Raw genomic sequence first — 14,956 nt, forward strand, 5'->3', positions numbered from 1 at the left:
TACTATACATTCACAATTACCACTCTTTGAACTTTATAATTTATTTGTGAAGTTTTTATAGTAAATCTTCCTATTTGCTGCATAGAATTATGAAGCTAAATGAAAATCTAATGGATAGTGAGTATAACAACTTGCAATCATTAAATGTAATTTGTCTTTAATAACTATGTCACAAAGCAAAGTAAAAGTGAAGCTTTTCAATATGAAAAATGTGCCAAAAAAGGTACACATGTGATCAGAGTATGTATGAAAAGACCCATCTTCCAGATATTTGGCATTTTATTCCAAAGTTCCCTTTATGGGCTTTGGTTCACTAGAATCTTAATGGCTTCTAGTCTGGACCTCTCAAAGATAGCTCTCAAGACTTTTATGGTCATTTCTAGGACATATTTCTTCTATTCATATGTAAGTTTCAAGCCTGGTAGTGCAGGAATCCTTTAAAATACAGCTCCTCCTCTAATTGTCTTTTGACTTGTTTTTGTTCTGCCAGTTTCCTATGTATTTGTTTACTTAAGACAGGGTTTCTCTGTGCAGCCCTGGCTGTCTTAGAACTCTGTCAGAGAGCCACCAACTTTGGCCTCTGTTGTTGGGATTGAGAGCATGGGCCACCACACCTGGCATCTGGTTTTAAAATATTAAAGTCTAAGTTATTTTTCATAGGAAAACAGTGACTATATTACTATGAACAAAGTCAGCTTTCAGCTCTTAGGATACTGAGGTTTTTGTTCCACAGTCACTTCTGAACATCAAATTAAATCTAAATACAGAAATTAGCACTGTGATTCTTAAATGATCTCAAAATCAGCATAAACTTTGTATGTGCACTAACACACCTATGTACTTAAATGTCCCACAGACTCATTTTGATACACCCCATGGTTTCAGAAATCTCCCATATTGTTTGTGAAATATAGGAAATAAAAACCACAAAAGCTTCAATGACTCGAGGTACCCTGTTAAACAGAAATTTCAGGGAAAAACCCATTGGCAATCCCTGATTTAATATGATTGTGCTTGGGGACCTGGATGGCTGTTTGCACTTGCTCTCTCTCTCTCTCTCTCTCTCTCTCTCTCTCTCTCTCTCTCTCTCTCTCTCTCTCTCTCTCTGTGTGTGTGTGTGTGTGTGTGTGTGTGTGTGTGTTTGATGGTTAGTGACTTTGAGAGTTTTGGTTTTGTTTCTGCTGAGTCACTAATTTTGCAGCTCTGTCCCCAGGTACCACTCAGCATAAAAGTTACTAGTGCAGTTGAGAAAGCTCTGCAAGCTGTCAAGTGGAGGAAACCATTTCCCTAAGAGAAACACGGTCCTGATGTGTGTTGGCTTCCCAGAAAGGAAGCTTCCTTGTAGCCCAGGCATCAAAACCTCTGCCTGAGAAGCCGCTTGCTCGCTCAGCGCAAGAACTGGGACTTCTTAGCTGGCTGATGATGCTTTCTGGCGCCTGGCTGGCTTGGTCCACTGCAGTTCCCCCTTCGTTAAGGATCCAGATCCCCACAGAAACAACAAGGAGTTACTTTCTCTTCAAGGAGGCTTAAAGAGCAGTGATTTGTGGCGTTCTCATTTGCGGCTGTTTCCTTGTTGTGTTAATCGCCGCTTATTAGTAATAGATGTGATTTCTGCGGGAGACAGAGGGGTGTACGGAGGCCTCGGTGATTAATAGTGAATTCCCATCTGCGGGCATCTCTCTGCCCCTCTTGCGTGATGTAAGATCAGACGTACCCCTGCATCGAAAAGTCCAGACATACAGCGCCTGGCTGGCGCTCGCACACTCTCCGCAGGCGCGCTTCTGCACACCTTCCACAACCTGCTCCTGGCAGAGCAAGGAGGACTGGCTGGACCCACCGACCCAAGAATTTCCAGTGACATTCGTAAATGACGCGGCTGTGTTTCAGGCTGCCAGCAGCCGCGGCCGGGCCGAGGGTGCCACCGACCAGTCTGCAGCACAGGCTCACCGGGAAGATCACCATGTCCCAATTGCTTCTCGCCATCCTCACTCTCTCGGGATTATTGCCTAATGCCAAGGTGCTGACTGTGGGAGCCGACCAAGGTAAGGGCCACGACCCCCACCACCATCACCACTTTCCCCGTTTTCTCTCTTTTTTTTCTGCTGGGTGATGCTGGCAGACAACTGAGTGTGAAACTTAAGTCCTTGGCATCCCCGCTCCCGGGACCCACTGGCTACTGTGCGCTAGCCTCCTGGGGGGGAGAGAAGGGGGAGGAGAGAGATATTGGAGGATTTCTGATTTCTGACCTAGGTGCCAGAGTGTTCCACACCCCCCACATTTTACCCTAGGTCATTTTAAGATCCTGATTTTGTTTGCCGATCCCCCCCCCTCCGGGGTAGGGGGGGCATTTGGACTTGGCTGTGGCTTCTACCCGGGCATCCCGAGCGCTGCAGATGTTGAATTAGAATTCGCATTTCTTTGAGACTCCCCTTGGCGCTGGCTCTCAACTGAGGGCTTTAGCCTCATGATTCTCCGCCATAGATAATTACTCTCCCAACTTAGCTCCTGGTTTACTTCCTCAGCTCTGCATCTGGGGAGAGGTGTCAGAGCTCCTCCCTGTCTCCTCTCTCAGTAGCCCTTTCCCTGGATGATTTAGGTTGGGCACCCAGCAGAGAAACCCTCAGGGCTTTTCTAAGAGCATCTACCTGCTTGAACTTGCTTTTTCTGACAGGGAAGGTCTGTGATCCAGCACCAGGGTACCTTGATAGCCTTATCAAGTGGAGAGCCTGACTCTATCTAGCACAGTACTTTGCACTTGCTGTTCATCAAGCAGCTAGGAATGGGACAAGTTCGGGAGGGGGGGAGTTATAGGGAGCCCAGAGAGAAGGAAGGGTTTATACACCAAGCTTCTGAAACTTTTGACCTGGAATCCCACAGTTCCTCTTTCCGATTTACTGTCATTGACTAGGGTATGTGGGTTAAAATGGGAAAAGGGGGAAACCACAGCAAAGGAATTTACATTGCCACCAGTCTGGGAAGGGTTAACTCCTTAAAGGAAAATTAAAAGTACCATAAATCCTGAACTGAGCTCACGACAACCATATAATTCAGCTTTTTAAATTAGTTATGATGGAGGAAATAAACGAACAAAAAAATTAAAATCTCAATACACAGATGTCAATAGCAAGCAAGTAACCAAGGTCTTGCATTGTAAGATACAGGAGATTTAGGTGAAAGGAATTAGGAGTTGAGTACGAGCTATTTTCATTATAGGACAGCACCGGATGTGTTTTCATGGTCCTATTTAACCTACTCTTGGCCGCCAGTCCCTAGACCCAGGGCAAGCTTACCCATGCCATTTCTAGGAGTGGCACTGGTAATCTTCCAGGTGCACTGCTGCCAAAGCATAAAGATTCTGAACTTGCTTAAGTTGCCTTGAAGTTGCTGTGGAAGAGTTGAAAATGGGACAGATAAAATGAAAGAATGTGGCTCTCACTTGAAATGACAGTGGCTTTGATCTGTCACAGTGGCTCCTCAACCTCCCTTAGCAAAAACGTTTGAAGTTGGGCTGAAGCACAGGAGAAGGTACAAGCTTCCAGCCTAGTATGCTGGCAAAGCAGGCTACAGGCAGTCTGTTGGTCCTGGGTTCCCTGTGAAGGAATACACCCCCGTGCCCCCCCCACACCCCTAGGTATCTGACCTCATCCCTGCCTCAGACCTTTGTGTATTACTGTAGCAAACTGCTGATGCTACCTGAGGGGAGTGACTGAACTTCTTGAGAGAAGTTTGTACACAATAAAAAAAAAATTAAAATATAAATCAGCTTTCTCAAGAGATAAAAAATTAACTTAAAGAACTGTATTTAGTGTCAATTTACTTCCAGAAAAGAGAGGAACATCTAAGGCTTCTAAGGTTACATGGACAATAATTGTCAGTTGTGATAACTTAATTGATTGCTAATTTCCAGCTGAAAAAAATATAAGAAGTACTCTGTCATAGAGTGCAAGCATATATAGTTGCAGATCAACACTTAACTTGAGTTCCATTGCATCTAATCAAACTCTCAAAACTTAGAAAACAGTTAAAACTGACAACTAGCTATGAAAACTGCAAGAGTGATTCTCATATGTTTTTAAGAAGGGAAGAAAGAGTGCAGGGGTTGAGAGAGAGATAGTCTTGTTAAGTGTTTAAAATGAGAATGTAGCTGTATTATGACAGATGACCCCCACTGAGATGCTGACAGTGAAGATATGGCATATAACCCAAGAACAAGGTTAATGAGATGTTGCTGCCTTCAGGCTTGTGGCAGTAGCAATGGCCCCTGAAGAAGAGAATATATGTGAAAATACTGGTGAGTTACTAGTATAAGGGGAAGCTTTGTGTCTTGAAGTGTGAAACCATGTCTGGGTTCTCCAGAAACTTAGAGGTAAAGGTAGCTTCTCATTCTAGGGGTAGGTACTTGTATTATTTTCTACTTTGTCATCCCTGTGAAGTTTGGTAGCAGAAGCCAAACTCTTTTGATAGCTGAAAATCAAAACAACACCAAAAACGACAAAAAGCATACTTGAACCTCCTTTGTATGTTTAGTGTTCAACCCATATGCATCTACCTGTCCTTCAGTTACGTGTGGTTTGCCTAGTTTATATTGATATTTATACTGGCAAAGTATGTATTTGCCTATTCTTATTAGATTTCATTGTATCTGCAAAAGGAAATGTCTTTATGAGTCTTAACAGCCAAATGGAGGATAAGTCAAAATCATTTAGAATCAACTAATTTGTCATTTAATGATGCCATAGCATATCAAAGTATTGCATGATAATGATTAAGACTTAAAACAAAGTATGCTTCAATTTGTCAAATTTTCTGAAAAGAAATGGAGGTGGGAGAACCAAGACAAGTTAAAGACCTTAAGGCTGCTAAGATATGAAGACATATTTCCAAATAATTAGTGTTCATGCTGCTTCTGTCCTCTTATTGTGTCTGCTTAAAACCATTAAAGGCAGCAACTATTTAGGCTGCAGTTTTCATTTTCTTTCTCCTAAAGAATATTCAGCAATTCACATGTCTGTGAAATTCATATCTCGTTTGATAAAATGTTCAGATTTTTTTTGAAGCAGTCTTTCCATTTTGACTCAGTTTCCTCCCAATTTCTAAATGTAAATTTAAATAGGAAAACACAAGAAAAATTTTAAATGTTTAGAACAATAATTATATAAACAGTAAAAGGGAGAAATGTACTGGTTGAAAGAGACATTATCTTTAGCTGAAATGTAATTTCTTGCATACTTTTTCTTTTAATTCCATATTAAACAGTCTATGAAAATATTTGTAGTTTAAAAATAATTTAGAGCACCTTTCACCAGTGTTATCCTGTTTGCCACTATATCTGTAAGAATGGAGAATGCATGAGACTGTCCCAGAAAACTGAAGTTCTAACTACTCTGGAGTTAATAATATGGAAGTTGTTTTTAAATAAATGTGAAAGAAATCTTTTGGTTGCTTCTGGATGATATCATTTGTGTATTCTTAGGGATTCAATATCCCTTAAAAATGCTACTTGTTACTAAAGGCAAAGGTATACACAGATTTCTTGCACATCTACATTGGATTCATAGTATTCATTATTTGTTAGTGGCTTTGTCAATCTCTTTTCAGAGCCTAAGTAATATCACAAAGATAGGAACCATTTGAAACTATTTGCAGTAAAAACGAGCTGGAAATGCAATGCTATAGGACCTCCACATTTTCTCTCTAAATGACCTTTATCCTAATAATAATATTACTGGGTTTGTTTCTGTAGCTAATTGTTATGTCTTACATGAACTATATCGCCATTGTCAACTCTTTCCTGGTTACAGGGAATCTGTGTGGGAAAAAGCTCCAGTCAGACACAAGGATAGATTGCTCTCTCTTCTGTGCCTGTCTGTCAAAACAATTCTTGTACAGAGGAAACACTTGTCTTCATTCCAGATAGATACATTCAAAGAAAGTAGAATTAATACTAAATGCTGAACATGCTTGTAACAACATGATGTCACTAGTCAAACCAATGCAAGTAGATTCTATCCAAATGTGATTGGATTTACATATCTTTCTTATAATGACAGCCTTGATGCAAAGACCATAAAATACCACTATGACCTCAAAATTCCAAATTATATTTGATTAAATCAAATTTTTTTATTTTTATAACTGAAGATAAAATGCCTATGCCTGTGATTAATGCCTTCCTGAGAAACAAAAATAAAAATGTGAAATGAAAAACTGTTGAAATATTTCTTGACCTGAAGCAGGCAGTGCTCTAATGAGTTTCCATATGGCTAATATTTTGTTTTCACACAATCCGAAAGTGGAAGACACATGTGTCAAAATGCTTTGCCCCCTTTCAGTTTTTCAGTGCAGGGACTGAAGACAGTGTCTCATGCATGTTGAACCTGTGCTCTCACTGAGACCTACCCAGCCCTGACCAGTTGCCAGTGAAGAAGCCTCAAAAGCTTGCCACTCAAATGGTTTTTAGTGACTAGAATACTGGCAATGAGTGCTAGCACAATCGTGAGCTCAGAATAAGAAAACCAGAATGCACTATTGGCTGTGTTAGTGTCAGAAAACTATTAGGTTTTACATGAAAGCCTTATCTTAAGTTTATGGCAGACATCTAGCTTGCCAAATTTAATCTGAGAATAATGGAAAATTTAATATATGCACCTCAATGAGTGGATGAATCAAATTCAAAATTTTGGTTTTTAAAAGGGACACAACAGTAATCTAACAAGCTAATACTGAAAATGTGAAGGAACACCTTTCTCTGCTTCTAGTATCCTGTTACTCTATAACTTCACATTTAACTCAGAGGCATGGAAATTAAACTGGTACCTAATATCCTAAAAGGTAAATATTGAACAATGCCAAATACAGACATATCTGTAGAATTTATGTGTTAAAATTAATATTAGACAAGTACTATTGTGTCAATTTATATTTACCTAAGTCACATTTAAGATATTTTGTGTTAAAAATAACATCAAGTCACTGTTTTCAATTTTATATAATCTCCTATTTAAGCAGCAGAATTTTTATCAACTGGGTCTCAATATCAAACAAAGAGAGAGGACTAAACCCTCCAGACGGTCCCATCATGAATCAGAAGCAATGACCTGAAAAATGTACATGCTTTCCTATATTGAAAGTTTTCTTCAATGAACTGCCTGTACAACTTTAGAGCTATATTTGCTTTGTGGTATCCTCTTTCTCCCCTCGTAAAACTACATGGCCAAGTTAGAAAATATGTATTATTTATTGCACTTCTCTGAATTCAGCAATATTCAGAAAATACAATTCTCCATTTCACCTCTTCCTCCTCTTTCTCCTACTATACTTCTGTTTCCGACATATCCTCCCTTCTCTCTGTTTCTTCGTACCCTATTGGTTTAGACTGAACCTACAGAAACACAATTAATTTGATTGAGGGTCCGAAGTAAACCAAATGATGGAATTAACTTGTTCCTAAATTAAAATAAAAAACTATTAGATGAGAGAGTCCAGATAGATATATCTAGTTGTCAAGTAATGATACTTTGTCAACATCTGAGATTTTCTCTCAGCATTTTTAGAACTAGGTCTAAATGTATAACAATTTTCAGAGATATTTCTCCTTTAGAATCAGTCATTTCAATTAATGCATTCTTAACATTGGCTCCTTTGTTCATTCTTATTCTTGGATTAGGTTAAATATACTCATATTAGAAAAGTTTTATCAATAGATAGATAAGGTTATATTGATATTATTGTGAAAAGACAAAAGTCCTTATGTAGGTGTTTTTAGAAAGGACAGTTTCATATTCAGCTTTTTCTAACTTTAAGTAAGGAAAAGAAATAAAACTTTTGGGAGAAGATAGAACATATTATCTTGCTAAACTACAAGTGCTACATTTTATCTCAAAGTGTATTCTTATTAACAGTCAGACATCTACTTCCTGAGTTGCATGCACTTCATTGTCCTTCAGACCAAAGACAGGTATTGTTGGAGAATGACTTCATTTTAGTGGAAAGAAAGTGTCTCTTCTTTACAAAGATCAAGGTTCCTCAGTTTATCTCTTGTTTTCTTCTTACCATCAATAGGACAGTCCTTCCTAACTTTACATGTAGCATTTCCATCCTTCAAGCTTCAAGACAGCTTAACTTTAGAAATATGAATGCATAATTCCTTAAGAAATTTTATACTGCTGAGTTTTTCTTTAATGACAATTTGTCATCCGTTCCTTTTCTTCTTAATATGAGAAAAGAGAATTGAAGATGTGAGTAAGGGCCAGAAGAAGAGAATAGAAACTTAGTTGTGGATGCTGTGAGGGCTCTAAGGGTATTTTAAAGGTATTTATCAATTAGAAAATAAAATAGGTATAGTGCTGAAAACATAATTGTATTTAGAATGTTCTCTTTTCCTTAGGAATCTTCCTAGGAAGATTCTAAGAAAAGAACTTTCACAATGAACATTTTGGTCCTAATAACATCTCAAACTTTTGATAAACTATTGTTTTATAAATTTTAAATCTGGGATTTCAGGATATTTTGAATATTCTATACATTTCACAGTTTTTTTAATGGTATACTTTTATGTTAAAAATACTAAGTATGTTGTAATAAAAATATTCTAGTTTATTCATCTCTATTAATTTAAAAGCACTTTTCTCATGTATTATTTCTGAAAATGCAGTGATAATTGCATGAGCTCAAAAGACCCTTGCTATATGGAGGAAAAGGCATTATGGATTGTGATCATTTGTCATTCATACTTTGAATATAGCAAATGCATGCCATTACAGACTCAGAAATAAAGCAAATTTTAGAAGCCATTTTACTATCATGATTATAAAGACTATGTAATCATCTGCATAATACTGATGGGGTGAAAATTCAATAGTATATTCAAGTTACTTTCATAAAGAAGGCAACTTTCATGAGTATATAATTTAAAAACAAGTATACTTTAGAACTTTAATATTTTTCTTTGTTATTTTTTAATTAGCTAGATAGTTCTGTCAGATATTTTGAAGTGACTCAGGAGAGCAATAACTTACAATAGCTTTCCTTTGGCTCCTTTTCCTGTTTATATTAGCATTTGGATACAAGGCAAAAAGTTTATTTTACCTCTCTATTTTAACCAAGGTGCCTATGTTAATATTCACAAAGTATTAAGTAATTTTGTTCTAACTCGCTATACAAAAAGAAACATGATCACTTCCTAGGATCTTTCATAATGACACAGAAAATAATATCTGTAAAACATAATGTATCCTGTATAGGATAACATAAATTCATGTTATAAATATTAACTGTAGAATTAGCACCATGTAAATTGCTAGTAGTAAGAAATTTATAACATAATATTTACTGATTTTCCCCTTTGAAAACATAATGATTCCCCCTCAAAAAATTCATAACATTTTGGTTCTCCCTTTACTTACTGTCTCATTCAATAAAGTTGAGCAAACTGATGGTGAATACTGTTCAAATGTTGAGAATGAAGCAAGTGGCAAGTTAGATAATGCAGCCAAGCCATGGGTGTTTAGTATGAGAAGCAAGAAAAAACAGCCAGGAAGCAACCTACATAAGAAATATATAACAATCACTTTACAAAGAAAGAAAAAAGTATGAAGTGATTGAGAGAAATGCTTTGCTGTTTATAACATAGAAATTCTTTTAGAGAGTTGATGTGTGGGCTACAAACAAATGACAAAGGGGACCACCTTCATAAGTAGAGAAAGAAACTTTTCAAGTAAACCTTGAAAAAGAATCATTTAGCTCATCTTTAGAGATAATAGAAGGCTTGCATATCTGGCACAGACTATATGTGTTTTGTGGAGTAGAGAAGTAAGATTAGCTAACTAGGTCAGCTAGCTCAATGTCAAAGAGGGGATGGGTGTGGATTTATTCCCAATTAGAATAATTAGCAATTACATCTTCATTCAAAGAAGAACTTACTTTGTTACAATGCATTCTACTACACAAAGGGAAGGTGATAGAGTTAAAGATTCCTTGAAACTGTCTTGGGATGATGGTGTTGGTATAAAAAGAAACTAATAGTGAGATCAGATTAAGATGGAATGGAAATCTTCCATTTGAAATCTTTTATTTAATTTTTATTTATTTTTCTCTCATATATTACATGAAATTGCAGCTTGCCCTCCAATCTCTTCCCCCAACCCACCTCACCCAGATCCCCTCCTCCTCCACCATTGCCCTTCAGAAAAGATTAATTCTCTCAGGGACATCAACTGAACACTGCATAACAAGTCACAGTAAGACTAGACATATATTTCATATCAAGACTTGACAAGACAACTCAGTAGAAGGAAAAGGGTCCCAAAATCAGGCGAAATCATGAAAGATAGCCCAAGCTCCCACTGTTAGGTGTCCCACAAGAATACCAAGCTACACAACCATAAAATATATGTAGATGATCCATACAGGTTCCTTAATTGTTTCTTCAGTTTATGTTAGCTGCTATGAGTCCTTCTGAATTGATTCTGTGGGCCTTGTACTTGTGGCATCCTTGTTCTCTCTGGCTCCTATAATCCTCCCTCCTGCTGCCCTTTTGAAGGACTATCAGAGTTCTGCCTAATGTTTGTTTGTGCATCTGTGTCTACTCCTATTAGTTGTTGGATGAAGCTTTTCTGATGATGATTATACTAGTCGGTCTATGAGTACAGCAGACTATCTTTAGGAATCATTTCATTAACTTAGATTTACTTTTCTGTCCTGTTTGGTTCTATCCTATGTCTCTGAGCTTTTCAGCCTCTGGTTCTTGGCCATCCAGGTAGTATCAAGTGTGGGCTTCCACTTGTGGAATGGGTCAAAGTTGGTTGGCCACCCTCGTAAGTTCTGTACCAGTTGTATTCCAGCACATCTTGTAAGCAGGGAAAATTATAACTATAATGTTTTATGGCTGGGTTGATGTCCCAGTCCCTCCACAGGAAGACTTACCTGGTTAGAGAAGATGACCAATTTTAAGTAGATTTTCTGCAATAATGAAACCTATGCCCTTCAATATATAGGGAAGATGAAGCATTAAGTAAAGTTCCCATGTTTAGTTTTTAGAAATAAAGATGGATATTCTAAACAACAGAACACCTAATTTAAATGGTTTAGGAATGGATGCATTCCACTTTGGAATGCCTCTCATTGACTTGCATACATTTTAACTCACCATAGCACATGACACTAAATGATTATGTTTGATCCTGTAACATATTTTTATTAATAATATCATTGTACTTATATTTTAGAATGTGCAATAACAATGTTCTTTTCCTCTTTAATAGGTATACTGTATCTGGGAATCATAAAGGCAAAATCAGCATTTTTGTAGGTTATTTAAAAGAATGCATTTAGGAACATTAAGAATATTCTAAGTATTAGTAAATACACCACAATTATTTTTTTTTTGCTATTCCTACCAATTTAAACCATTGCAAGAGCAAAAAAGAGGAGGAATTGTCCCATAGAGGCTCATTTATGTTTTATTCTTGAAGAAATCCTCTGTGTTTTTAGCAGAGAGCTCCTATTCAATTGTACCTTAAACCTTTACATGATTGAGAAGAATTTCAACTGACAGTCATGTTCCTGGTTATGAATATTCTATTAGGTTAGAAAAGGGAAGAAATTGTAACACAGCTACTACTGACTGCACTCATCTGACTCTGTGAGAAATTCTTTAAAAATCCAAAGTTTTTCGAAGAGAGGTGCTGACAGCAAATGGGAAGCCATCTTACAGAATGAAAGTATAGCACTAGAATTTATGATGTACTGTAGTGCTACTTGGTCCATCAGAACTCATGGTGTTTGTGCCTAGGTTTATCTGTGTGTGCTGCCTCATACATGCGAACCTTGATGTGGTTTGTGGAAACTAGAGCCAGCACAAGCAATACACACATTAATTAGGCAACTGTGTAACTCTAGATTTTCAAGGCAAACTTGTTGTGGCGCCAGAACACACACTTCAGATTTTCCTGGCTCTTGTTGGAGTTACAGAGGAAAGAGAATGTAAGAGGAGCATGAAGAGAAGGCATTCAGATGTTCTGAATGCTACTGAAAAGCTTCACACCATGAGGGGCTATAATAAATAATGAATACAATTGTTTAATGGTGTTGCTGTCTGTTCCTATTAAGCTGAGTGAGTTAGTTATACCAGGTCCTAATGTATTGAAGATTGTTTGGTGTTTGTGGGTTTTGGTTTTAGAAGTTAGGTCCTTCAAGTTTGTTATCATTATTCATATTCTCTCTCTCATCCTCTCTCTCTCATCCTCTCTGTCTCTCATCCTTTCTCTCTCTCTCTGTCTCTCTCTCTCTCTCTCTCTCACACACACACACCTATTCTCTATCTTGAGCAAAACCTGATATTCCTTTGAAAATTTTAAGTGAAAATATGCAGTCCAGAATACTACTAAAATATCTGCCTAGTGACACAAATATTTCACTTAATTTTCTTCTTTTAGAACTTAGAGATCACCTGCACAGAGACCCAGGAAATAAGATCACTGTAAAAACTCAACTCTTATATGTCCTTCATGGTATTTGAAGGAGTATGTGCATTATGGGAAAAATCAATCTGGAAATGCTTCCAGACTTTTGTGAGTGATGATGTGTAAATGCATAGTTTTCAGCTGTTCTGTTTCTGGACTTAAGGAAAACATCACTAAGTAGTCTGCTATACATTGAGATGAAGTGATACAAACCCAAGACTATAAAATTTTAGAAATGCCTACATAAAATATTGAAGCGAAAGATCTCAACCAATTTCTTTTCTGTGTAAAATATGTACATGTGAGTTTAGTAGACATTTTTAGTTCAGTTCATTTTTCATTCATGTTGTCAAAAACCTCTTTTATAATTTGGATCTGAAAGTTCAGTGCTAAAATCAACACCATGCCTTGAAATAAGTTAAATATGAAGTATATACCAAAATTTTATTAAGTTTTAAAGTGACTGAACCAAATGAAATTTGAGGCTGGAAGATTTTGCATTAATATTTAATTTGGGGCTCACTGTAAATCTGTCTGCTATGTACTTCAGCAGAGAGGTGCCAAAAAGTTTGGAAATAAATTAACCTGAGCAACTGAAAACAGCAGGAAGAAAAGTCTCTTGTATGCTTCTGAGTATGAGGTATAATTTATGTTCATGGACTAGAACTCTGCTCATATCACATGGTAGTCTGCTAAGCACTTTATTTCTTTTCTAAGGAGAGCATTGCAGAACAAATAATCAACAAGAGCTAAAAGATCTTGATTACATTTTAGGTAAGGCAAAACATAGTGGCTAAATTCTCAGACAAAAAGTGGGGGCATCTAGGAAGGGATATGTTCTGTCTTGGAATAGAGCTTAAAATTGTTATATGGAGCCAAGGGGAATGACAAAGTCCATTCAGATAACAGGCTAGTTGGTAAGACAGCCTATAAATCTAGGGGTAGCAAAAAAGTTACTTAAGTAAAAACTAAGTTTCCAGAGACTAAGTCTACTAAACAAATTCATCAAGATTTTGGTGTATGCTAATGATGATTAGGAAGGCTCTTTCATGAGAAATTCAGAGCAGTGTCTCTATGACAATGTCACATAAATGTCACATACAAGGCTTGAGACCTGATGCCCATGCTCATGAAACTCCATCATTAAGAAGAATGATAGCATTTCCTCAAAGAATAAGATCCCATGGGAACCTGAAGAAGTTGTCCAGATGTTCCTACCCATCTGGAGGCAATAGAAAAATGGCAGAATTCCTTCAATATTTTCAGAAGGAAACAATTTAGGTGTAGCTACTGAGAACTCCAGACACAGAGGTCAAGGTGGCTGAAATTTTCTGCTCTCATCTCTAATAACTGTACTTGATCTATTTAGTGACCTTTACATATGAAAGGGCATATTAGACATACTCCACAAACAGATTTCTGGTCTGAAGGTGCTGTGGGTGATAGGTACATATGAAATGGCACCAAATAATGCAAAGAGGCAGCTTGTGAGACTACAGCCACCAGAGGTCAAAACCTTCAGAATTTTAAAGTGAGGTTGGGATTTTGTATAAAGATAGATAAATACCTATGTTTTAAATATTGCTCATAAATATAGCATTCAATGTTATACAAACCCCCAAATAACACTGTTTGTGGCAAGGATGAACAGTGTTTTAGTCAATGGGGAGACAGAAAGGCTATGATCATTGCAGGTCCTTAGCATTAGAGAACAAAGTTCTGGACTGAATCATAAAGATAATGCTACAAATTACAAACTAAAGTGCTGCTCCAGAGCCTAGATTGTGTTGAAATAAGATTGTTATTGTTGTAGGACATGGTTTTGGCAGAAAGAATAGTAAAGACATTTTGAGAAGATGACCCAGTTAGTAAAGGATTTTAATTTGATCCCAAGCCTCCATATAAAATCTGGGTATCTTGGTGTAATTGCTCATATCTGCAGGCCTAGCCCTTTGGAGATGGAGACAGGTGGATCTCAGGAACTTACTGTCAATCCAGTTTAGATGAATAGTAAATTCAGGTTTGGAGACTACACCTCAAAAAAATAAGGGGGAGAGTAACCAAGGACAACATCAAAATTGAACACTTGCATCCACACCAGAACATACACAAGCATGTACACCTGCATGTGAGTGCACACACACAAGAACACTTTAAAATACTTATACAGAATAAAGTTCAATACTACCCCACCATGCTCTTCACTCACAGCTGTTTCTCCCTGTGGGCATAAAGGAGAACAAAAGGAGAGACAGTGAGAGAGAGAGAAAAAATAACTGTTCTAAACAACCCAGAGAGGACTTACGATACTAGGCCAAAATATGATTTCGGAACAAAGCAATGAGAGTCATCTAAGAAGCAGATACACTAACAATGATGAGGGGATGTGGAGTTGGGGGAGAATGCAGCTGTTGCACTTCAGGGGCCACATGGTTGAACATAACATTGCTTGGTCACATGTAGATCATGATTGAAATCAGAAAGGAAAAAAAAAA

General features: G+C 37.3%; 1 protein-coding gene across 1 annotated transcript in view; it reads left to right on the forward strand.

The window, feature by feature from the left end:
- The first annotated feature begins 1,583 nt into the window (after nt 1-1,583).
- LOC127221896 (low-density lipoprotein receptor-related protein 1B-like) overlaps nt 1,584-14,956 on the forward strand; it is a 318,509-nt gene continuing 305,136 nt past the window's right edge. Inside the window, exon 1 of the mRNA XM_051183849.1 lies at nt 1,584-2,042. Coding sequence (XP_051039806.1) covers nt 1,868-2,042 — 175 coding nt within the window. The 5' untranslated portion in view covers nt 1,584-1,867. The remainder of the gene's footprint in view (nt 2,043-14,956) is intronic.

This window comes from Phodopus roborovskii, unplaced genomic scaffold (assembly GCF_943737965.1).
Source record: "Phodopus roborovskii unplaced genomic scaffold, PHOROB, whole genome shotgun sequence".
In the NCBI taxonomy this organism is placed as follows: domain Eukaryota; kingdom Metazoa; phylum Chordata; class Mammalia; order Rodentia; family Cricetidae; genus Phodopus; species Phodopus roborovskii.